Source organism: Oncorhynchus masou, chromosome 24 (genome assembly GCF_036934945.1).
Source record: "Oncorhynchus masou masou isolate Uvic2021 chromosome 24, UVic_Omas_1.1, whole genome shotgun sequence".
Lineage (NCBI taxonomy): Eukaryota > Metazoa > Chordata > Actinopteri > Salmoniformes > Salmonidae > Oncorhynchus > Oncorhynchus masou.
Genome location: NC_088235.1, coordinates 52,825,596 through 52,836,256, shown reverse-complemented (window position 1 = coordinate 52,836,256; position 10,661 = coordinate 52,825,596). Strand labels below are relative to the sequence as shown.

Below are 10,661 nucleotides of genomic sequence, written 5' to 3'. Positions count from 1 at the left end.
AAGTGTACTTTTAGCATCGCTGCATGTTGCATTTGCAGTGTTTATTCATAAATCTTGAAGGCATTCTTGGCAATTTGTATGATAGACTTAATTACTTGCGTTGAGATTTAGCTACTTGACAGGCAAGACAGTGGCAATCAAATTCCACAAAGCAATTATGTTATTCCACGGTAGTACTCCACCCTCTATTCACAGACCTGTCCAAGTACAGTACAGGTTCATGTCAGGACTAGTGGTGAAAAGAAAATGGAGATGACTATCAAAAAAACAATTTTACTTCCAGATTTCAGGACACCAATATAAAAATAATCAGACTCTAGTTGTGCAGTCTTTATTACATAAAGATATTCATAGTTTACATGTAAAAAAAAAAAAACGCTGTGTGTGGACAATGCATAATCGAAATCAACCATAAGACATTATTCAAATAGTTCCATCAACATTTGTTATGATCTACCACTTGTTCCAAACTACATAATCATTCTACATTGTATTGTGTCCATTCAAAATACTGGTAATCAGACAATACATGTTCCATATGAAAAATAAACAGAAAATATATTTTACTTTGTAGACAGAAATAACCTTTCAGAAAAGTTTATGAGATGCACAACTGTATTGACATGTACATCTAATTCCCCATTTACCTGAGCAGGAATAAAAATTAGAGTAATTTAAGAATCCGGAAACTGGACGGCCAAGGGTTAAGTGCCACATATCTACAGGCCATAGTCATAATTGGGTTTCCCATCTGCGTAGGTCTTGTAAAATGCCTTGTAGGTCTCAGTGGGGAACATGGTGGCTTTGACAGTTTGATCCTCGGACATATGCTCTGTCCACTTCTTCAGCTCAGGGGTACCATCCAGACAGCTGGAAATTAGAGAGGAGACATTTATTTACATTTTGGAAATGAGGCTAATGAGTCCGTGTCACTCAAAGTGCACTTTGGTTGTGAACCAAACTAAATCTCACAAGCAATAGGAGGACTAATCAATCTCATAAACCCTATTAGAGAGATGCAATAATGCGGAGGACTTTGTTGACAGCTATTCTTACACTAGGGCCAGTAGTCAGTCACAAAGCATCTCAGAGTAAGAGTGCTGATCTTGGATCAATTTTGGATTTAAATCAAAATGAATAAAATCATGTGGACAGGGAGGACATGATCCTAGATTAGCACTCCTTCTCTGAGACGCTTTGGGAATACGTGCCTAGGTCTCAAGAGTGTTCCACAACTCCCACATAGCTATGGATTTCAAGGGTTAAGATGACTTAAATTGAAAGAAGAAATTATATTTAATTTAGAATGGATACATACTGCTTCAACTCAAAGATCTCCAGCCTCTCAAACCACGGCCACATCATGTAATCGATCATTGTGATTGCATTTCCACCAAAGAACTTGGACTTCTTATTGACAAGATCCTGAAAACAAAAGTTTAGTATTTTAGAGATACATGAATAATGCCATCTTATTGTAAACTATTAAGATAATAAATTGACTTAAATTGAATAAATTGATAATAAACTTTCAAAACATTTCAATCTGGATGTAATCAAGGTAAATCCCTAAAACAGTAGTAATATATTGTTAATGTTTATATCTAGCAGGGTTTCTTCTAGCCGGTAATAGCCGGCTTTTGGCAGTAAAAAAAGAAGAAAAAAAAGAGCCTATAAATAAAATTACCACCAGATAACCGGAAGAAGAAAATGCATTGATGGAAATGCATTTTTCCAGTCATGGTTTCATTTGCATAATTTAGATATTCTTTATGTATCTTGTCTATCACACTCGCACAGCATACAGACAGATGCTGAGTGGAAAATCTGTCAGAGAGCTTTTATATTGGCCAAAGACAGCAGGCAGGGTAGCCTAGTGGTTAGAGCATTGGCCTAGTAACCGGAAGGTTGCAAGTTCAAACCCCCGAGCTGACAAGGTACAAATCTGTCGTTCTGACCCTGAACAGGCAGTTAACCCACTGTTCCTAGGCCATTATTGAAAATAAGAATTTGTTCTTAATTAACTGACTTGCCTAGTTAAGGATATATATATGACCAATCATTGCGCAACATTGGCATGGGTCCTCAGAACCTCAAAGTTATACAGTTTAACTTTTGAGAGCTGTAAATAAATGTCTCCTCTCCAATCATTGCGCAACAATTCTAAACACAATCATATTTTACAAATATTTTTGGCCATGATTAAAAAAAGAGCTGCTTTTTATTTCTCAACTGGTAATTGAAGCGTGCTTCCAATTCGCCATTCAAATGCTTAGGCAACAGCAGGCAGGCTTAAGTGAATCACACACCACTTCGCAATGATCTGGAGGCAGTGGGCATTTTGAAAACATGTAGCTACATCATTGTTTGAGACCTGAACAGGTTACTACATATTAGGGCTGACCCCAATTAGTCGACTGGTCGTTAGGCGGTTGGTCAACCAAGATTGTGTTAGTCGAGCAGTAACAAATATATATTTCAGTGAACTAATTCATTGCGGAGGCCTAGACTAAAAGCCAACTTAAGCTTGATCCGAAAATGTGGTTTGAGGCACCATATGGAGGGTGTGATGCAATTGCGGAGCCTCCAGAGGCATGCAGAGGCCAAATTGAGCTTTGTAGCGCATCGCCCTGCGCATCTCAAATTGTGTAGAATGTGGAGGGCTCTGTTCAGCTCTGCATTGACATGATTGTGTTTACACAGGATGTACCGCCCAAACTCACTTCCTTGACAACAGCTCTATACTGCTCCATGAAGAAGAAATAAGTATGAATGCCCAGACTTCTGCTGAGGCCATATCACCGTAAATGCTGCATGGCCAATGTAGATGTCAAATTCATAACTTCATTGTGTGAATTGTTTGTGTTTGATTGTTAGTTTATATCAATTCACCATTACATTTACCGTTAATTCATATAATTTGTCATCTGCAATGTTTGTTGCTTTGGTTATGGTAATTATTTTAATGCATTCAATATTATTATTACAGTCTTCCCATTCTCATGGTCTGAGTGAACACATAGGTTGTGCACTCTGCAAACAATCCTACACTTGTGAGAAAGTTTGTTTATTTCATTCCATTTACGAGTTGTCAAATTTAGTCATTGTCTTTTGTTTGGAGTGCTCCTGTCAATGTTGAGTAAGGACGTACACACATCTCTCCCTTTCGATAACCCCTCAGCATGAAAGCAAAAAATGGCATTCTCTGATCCAGTGGAAATGTCATAAAATAGGCAGAGCTGATTACTTCTTATCAGTGCTGGACTTGGACTGAAATAGGAACCTGTAATCATTTTAGGTGCTGGTACTGTTTATATTTAGGTGCAGGAGTTCCACAATACTTTTAAGGAGCATTTGGGTCCTAGACTTGGCGCTCCGGTACCGCTTGCCGTACCATAGCAGACAGAACAGTCTATGACTTGGGTGACTGGAGTCTGACACATTTTTGGGCCTTGCCCTGACACTGCCTAGTATATAGGTACTGGATGTCAGGAAGCTTGGACCAAGTGATGTACTGGGCTGTACACATTACCCTCTGTAGCGCCTTAGGGTTAGATGCCAAGCAGTTACCATACCAGGCGGTGGTGCACCCAATCATGATGCTCTCAATAGTTAAACTGTATAACTTTGAGGTTCTGAGGACCCATGCCAAATCTTTGGTGTAGTCATGCCCTCTACACAACAGTCTTGGTGTGTTTGGACCATTATAGTTTGTTGGTGATGTGGACACCACGGACTTAAACTCTCGACCCGCTCCCCTACAGCCCATCAATGTTAATGGGGGCCTGTTCAGTCCTCCTTTTCCTATAGTCCACAAACAGTTTGCTGAAGACAAGCAGACTAAGGACATGGATTACTGGAACCATGTCCTGTGGTCTAATGAGACCAATAAACTTATTTGGTTCAGATGGTGTCAAGCGTGTGTGGCGGAAACCAGGTGAGAGTACAAAGAAAAGTGTGTCTTGCCTACAGTCAAGCATGGTGGTGGGAGTGTCATGGTCTGGGGCTGCATGAGTGCTGCCGGCACTGGGGAGCTACAGTTCATTGAGGGAACCATGAATGTCAACATGTACTGTGACATACTGAAGCAGAGCATGATCCCCTCCCTTCAGAGACTGGGCCGCAGGGCAGTATTCCAACAACCCCAAATACACCTACAAGACGACCACTGCCTTGCTAAAGAAGCTGAGGGTAAAGGTGATTGACTGGCCAAGCATGTCTCCAGACCTAAACCCTATTGAGCATCTGTGGGGCATCCTCAAACGGAAGGATGGAGTAGTGCTAGGTCTCTAACATCCACCAGCTCCGTGATTTTGTCATGAGGAGAGGAAGAGGACTCCAGTGGCAATCTGTGAAGCTCTGGTGAACTTCATGCCCAAGAGGGTTAAGGCAGTGTTGGAAAATGATGGTGGCCACACAATTTGGACATTTTCACTTAGGGGTGTACTCACTTTTGTTGCCATCGGTTTAGACATTAATGGCTGTTGGTTGAGTTATTTTGAGGGGACAGCTAATTTACACTGTTATACAAGCTGTACACTCACTACTTTACATTGTAGCAAAGTGTCATTTCTTTAGTGTTGTCACAAAGATGTACTAAAATATTTACAACAATGTGAGGGGTGTACTTACTTGTGATATACTGTATTTATTTTATTTTTTTCATCTAGCCTAGGCCTACTGGTTGTGTGAATTTGTGATCTGTTCCAGAGTCAGTTTGGGCTATTTCTTTCTTGACAAGCTGACCAACAGAATAGGTAAAATTTTCTACTATCAGGGATAGTAGATTGACCTAGGCGGTGTGTCCATAAGGCTAGGGGAAGCTAAGCTTTCCCTAAGTAAATTGAATTAAGATTGCCAAAATTATATAACCTAATTAGCATACTCCAAACTACACAGAAATAGATAAAAATCATTCAAAATAGGCTACTAAAGCATGATTTGGCCACAGAGGATCATTAGCTTCCCCTAGCCTAGTTGTGGATTGTTTTAAAATTGTATTGACTACAGTCGGGAGGAAAGGCAGGTCGCAAATTAGGCAGTGTGCACACAGTGAATACCAAATAATTGTTGAGTTGCGACTGTCAGTGAAAAATAGGAGGCCCAAATAGGTATATCGCAACATTTCAAAATTCAATCGCGGGAAAACACAGTTAGGAAAGCAAATGGCTATTGCTGTAAAGAGAAGACAATGAAAAAAAACTTCATTTTAATTATAAATTCTCAACCCAATTGAGCAAACAACAGTAGACCTATAGCAGTGGTGTCAAACTCATTCCATGGAGGGCTTAGTGTCCGATGGTTTTGGGTCTTTCCTTTCAATTAAGACCTAGACAACCAGGTGAGGGGAGTTCCTTACGAATTCTTGACCTTAATTCCTCAATCAAGTAAAGGGAGGAGAGAAAACCCGCAGACACTCGGCCGTTGGTGGAATGTGTTTGACACATGGCCTATCTTATTGGCACCAGCGGAGAGCGTCAGCCATATCCCCAGTGAGTGTGCACATTCACGCTATCATTGTTGGGTCAGTGCCACTTAAGAAAAGTTTGTTTTTGGACAACAATTCCTTCCTCCAGTTTGTCAGTGTCAGCAGAGTAAGCTACCCTGCGATTTGTTATATTAAAAAATATTCTGCTAATGTCTCCAGTCATATGAAGTGTAGTAGAATGGCATGAAATGCGTTTTTCCCGTGCAATGAAAACATATCTGATATAGCCTATAGCCCAGGCCTCTACTCATCACATTAGGCTATTTTACATAAGTCTGCAACTACAATGATGAATAGAATTTTTACAATGAAAATTTGCTTCCCCAAACATGGAACTCACACGCTGCCTATGTATAGGTTAGTTATTTGGGGTTACTCATCTCGTTGGCTGAGGACAAGGAGGAAAAGTAAATGTGGACAGTTATTCTAATGTCTTCAAAGAGCGCGGTAAGGACACACATTACGATTCTCAAATGTCCAGTAAATTAAAATGCTGACGAACAAATGGCCAGTGCCACATTATCATAACGGAAACCCTGGCCTGTAGTGACTTACTTCATTCAATTTCACAAATTTCTCTTTCAGCTCCCCTTCCAGCACTGAAATGTCTTCTCCATTTTTTTTCCCCATTGGTATCTTGTAGAAGTATGGTGTTACCTGTAAAATATATATTTAGAATAAAACTAAATGTATTTGCAATCCAAACTGTAGTGTTGGGAAAGCATCTGGGTCTATATATAAGTTCAAAAGCAAAAGACAAAGCACAAAAAAATAAGCTATTATTATGTAGTGAAGTGACGGAGACATACAGTTCATTCGTAAAATATTCAGACCCTCGACTTTTTCCACATTTTGTTACGTTACAGCGTTATTCTAAAATGTATCAAAATAAATCCACAATCTACACACACACACACCCACCCCCCCATAATAACAAAGCAAAAACAGGTTTTTAGGAAATTGTTTCTACAACTTGGAGTCCACCTGTGGTAAATTCAATTGATTGGACATGATTTGGAAAGGCACACCTGTCTGTATAAGGTCCCACATTCAACAGCGCATGTCAGAGCAAAAACCAAGCCATGAGGTCAGAGGAATTTTACGTAGAGCTCATGAGAGACTAGATTCTCTGGTTTGATGAAACCAAGATTAAACTCATTGGCCTGAATGCCAAGTGACACGTTTGGAGGAAACCTGGCACCATCCCTTCGGTGAAGCATGGTGGCAGCATCATGCTGCAGGGATTTTTTTTCAGCGGCAGGGACTGGGAGACTAGTCAGGATCGAGGGAAAGATGAACAGAGCAAAGTACAGAGATCCTTGATGAAAACCTGTTCCAGAGTGCTCTGGACCTCAGACTGGGGCAAACGTTCACCTTCCAACAGGACAACGGCCCTAAGCACACAGCCAAGACAATGTAGGAGTGGCTTCGGGACAAGCCTCTGAACATCCTTGAGCGGCCCAGCAAGAGCACGGACTTGAACCCGATCGAAAATCTCTGGAGAGATCTAAAAATAGCTGTGCTGTGACGCTCCCCATCCAACCTGACAGAGCTTGAGAGGATCTGCAGAGAAGAATGGGATAAACTCCCCAAATACAGGTGTGCCAAGCTTGTAGCATCATACCCAAGAAGACTCAATGCAGTAATCACTGCCAAAGGTTCTTCAACAAAGTACTGAGTAAAGGGTCTGAATATTTATATAAATGTGATATCAGTTTAATACATTTGCAACATTTTCCAAAAACCTGTTTTTGCTTTATCATTATGGGGTATTGTATGTAGATTGATGAGGGGAAAAAGTGTGCTGAAATTTTACAATAAGGCTGTAATGTAACAAAATGTGGAAAAAGTCAAGGGAATACTTTCATGGTTTCCTTTACAGAGTGTAAAATATTATTGTATTGAGAGCTGAGCATACCTTGGAGAAATTCTCCAGCATCATTTTCTGTTGGGCCTTCTGAAAAGGATCAGCTGGGAGCAGCTTTTTGTCTGTGTAAACCTCATCCAGGTAGTCACAGGTGATTGGTGACTCGTAGATCACCTGACCACTCGAAGTCTCCAATGTTGGAACCAGGCCAAGAGGGTTCTTCTTAAGGAACCACTCAGGTTTGTCTTTCAAATTAATGTTAACAGTGTCATGCCTAAGGCAAAATTAAAAGTTACTTGATTATTATTAATATACTCTTAGTGAAATTTATGGAGGCTATTGTGTAAAATGACAGTAACTCCTTAAAATTGTGTTGGTACTGGTAGCAACTTACTTGATCCCCTTGGCATGAAGCACTAGTCTGGTTCTGTGGGCAAAGGGGCAAAACCTCATACTGTAGAGCCTGATTTGACCTTTGGCAACCAAGCCAGGAGCAGAGCTTCCTGTTTAATAAAAGGAAATAATGTCCACTCATTAAACCCAATAAATATCTAAGATTTGGTTTATTGCAGATCCCTTACTATTCAGCATATAGGCCTAGCCATGGGATGTGTGTTCTACTCTTTCCCACTTGATCCTGGCTGTCATCATCAGATATGGTCATGTATTTACATGATCTTGTGAATAGAATGTTTAAAGCCATTGCAGTGATACTGTGAACCAAGAGCCCAATAATCCAGTGAGAGTAATTGTGTAGAATTAACAGTACCTGGCAACAGGAAGCACAATCGCGATCATGGTGACTTTGCAAAATGCCATGCCAAATCAGGTCATACGTCAAGATATCGTGTAAAGTAAACAGCCCCTCCTTAACCAGAAGTAGATGGCCTATTACAATTGTTCCCATAGAAAAACGTTCAGTTGTCATGACTGTGCAAAATATAATTTGAACAAAGCTTCCATTCCCCCTCAAATACGAAATCGTCAACTCTGTCCCCTTGAGATGGGACAAAGTTGAACATGTGCTCTTTATGACAGAATATACTATTTTAATAAATAGTATTTTTTGACAAAAGTAAGGCATTCTATTCCTAGAATGACCAATATAATGAGTCAGCGACAAGGGTAGAAAATACAGCTAACGTTAGCTCCAACGAATAGCCGAGCCATGACCAACACATGCCAAATATATTTTAGAAAGTCTTTCTTACCTTTGGCAAAACATTTTTCAGAGGCCATGGTAGATGAGCAATTATTCAGTCTCTAAATGAAACAACGGGACATATTCATGCACACTTCTTGTATACAAACATAAAATGCAAAGACTCTTCGTTCACATGTTTTGTACAATTTCACACTTACCAAGGTATTTTCCTCAGTAACGTTCTATTCTGGTATTATTTTGTTAGGTTTTCGAGGTCTGTGTTGATTTGACAAGTCGAGTAACTTACTTCCCTGTGCGTGTCGAATTTAGAACTCGTTTCTTATTCTTCTGCTTCTGCTTTTTCTTATTCTGTGTATTTTATATGGCGGTTGGCAACCAATTTTAAGGTGCATTACCGCCACCAACTGGACTGGAGTCTGGACCAGAGACAGGGAAGGTCTAAATCCTACCCAATATTCTCATCTCCCAAAGGAAACAAATACATAAATACTGTACATCCCCTGAAGATTTCCCCTGAAGATTTCCCCAGCAGTTCACTTAATATTAGCTCTTCAACCCCGTTACTCAATTCTAATAACAATTTCTTCCTTTCCCTCCCATATTGCTTGCACTGAAATATAATGTGTCCCACTGTCTCCCTCTCCCCCTGACAATGATCACACCTCCCAGTGTGATGTTTTTCCACCAATTTCAATTTGCTATTGCGACTTGTGTCCCAGGCTCAGCCTTGTGACTTCCCTGCCACCACCTTTTCCTGGATCTTATACAGGGGTCTTCAATTTCCCTCCCTTTTCCACAACTCTTGCCATTTGTTTTTAACCACTTAAAAAAACGTTCAATCAACCCCTTGGCTTCTGCTTTACTGATGGACAATTCCATCGCAGCATTAGGATGTTTAAGAGCCTGTTTGGCGATAACATCCACCTCCTCGTTCCCCTCTACTTGTTAGGATGAGCAGCACAGGGGAACCCAAGAGCAGACTCAGACCAGGAAACAGGGATGAATGAACCAAGATATTTATTTTAACACAGGGAGAGATGAAGTGCAGATTCAGGGAAGCTCAGATGAGTTATAGGAAACCAGATGTGGAGTCTGAGGTTGGAGTGAGTTGGGACAGGGTAAACAGGTCTGGCGGGGAATCCAAGGGAGTGATGGTGAGTTGAGTCCAGAACAGGGTAGCGAGATGTGGAACAGGAGACAGGAACCAGAGTCAAAACTGAAGTTAGAGGAGAAACAGCATCAGGCAAGGAAACAGGCACAGCAGGATCTTAAATAATAACAAATAGCTAGCCGCATGACTGACTGAACAGCAATTACAATCTGGGGGGGGGGGGTGTACTAGAGGAGTGGCTGCAGGTCAAAGAGACACCGGATGACCACTAGGGGGTGTAGCAGGAGCAGATGTGACACTACTCCCACATGAGCTGGTACCCAGAGCACCATCACAAATACCCCCTTCTGTCTCACCCTGTACAAGCACTGTGGTACCTCTTACAATACATCCTTAAGCTCATCACTGCTGCACCGGAGTCAGAGCAGATGACTACCCTGTCTGGTCTCAGCTCCAATTTAGTAATCAACCAATGGTGTCAGCGCATGTAAGGGGTAGGTGTAGAAAGGAAGTTGTTGTAGCTAGTTGTTAGGGCAGGGTTTCTCAACAACTAGAAAAACATTAACCTTACAGCTGTTATGAATTTGGCTGCCAGCTACAGTAACTACAAGCTACACTCTTAGATTATTATTTTTTTTTAAACAAGGGGTTGTTAGGCTGTCCCCATAGGAGAACCCATTTTAGTTTTATGTAGGAGGTTCAAGGATCAAGGTAGAACCCTTTCGGGTTCCATGTAGCCCATCCGGCCGACACATGGCGTTATTATTCATTTTACGTTGTTTGTCATAGTACCATCTGGCGGCTGGTTGGGCTAAGATCCATGGAGAATCCTCTGTGGAAAGGGTTCTACATGGAACCAAAAAGGGTTCTTCAAAGGGTTCTCATATGGTGACAGACGAAGAACCCTTTTCGGTTCTAGATTGCACCTTTTTTTCTAAGAGTGTATGCCAGTTTAGAAGGAGGCCTAGCCCCTTACTGATGAGGAGCCTAACCTGAGTGTTTTTTGGTGGGCTCAGGGTTTGACAAGCCA

At 41.1% G+C, this 10,661-nt stretch overlaps 1 protein-coding gene across 2 annotated transcripts; it reads right to left on the bottom strand.

Moving 5' to 3' along the window:
* Positions 1 to 315: 315 nt before the first annotated feature.
* On the bottom strand, positions 316 to 8,862 carry LOC135512321 (glutathione S-transferase omega-1-like). 2 transcript variants are annotated; one of them, XM_064934238.1, is made up of 7 exons: positions 8,718 to 8,862; positions 8,567 to 8,618; positions 7,750 to 7,858; positions 7,407 to 7,629; positions 6,044 to 6,145; positions 1,319 to 1,425; positions 316 to 870 (listed from the first exon to the last, which is right to left on the bottom strand). In XM_064934238.1, exons 2-7 carry the CDS (start codon positions 8,592 to 8,594, stop codon positions 720 to 722), a joined length of 720 nt encoding a protein of 239 aa, XP_064790310.1. In that variant the 5' UTR covers positions 8,595 to 8,618; positions 8,718 to 8,862; the 3' UTR covers positions 316 to 719. The 2 variants fall into 2 exon arrangements, with proteins under 2 accessions (XP_064790310.1, XP_064790312.1); XM_064934240.1 differs by lacking the exon at positions 8,567 to 8,618.
* Positions 8,863 to 10,661: the final 1,799 nt, after the last annotated feature.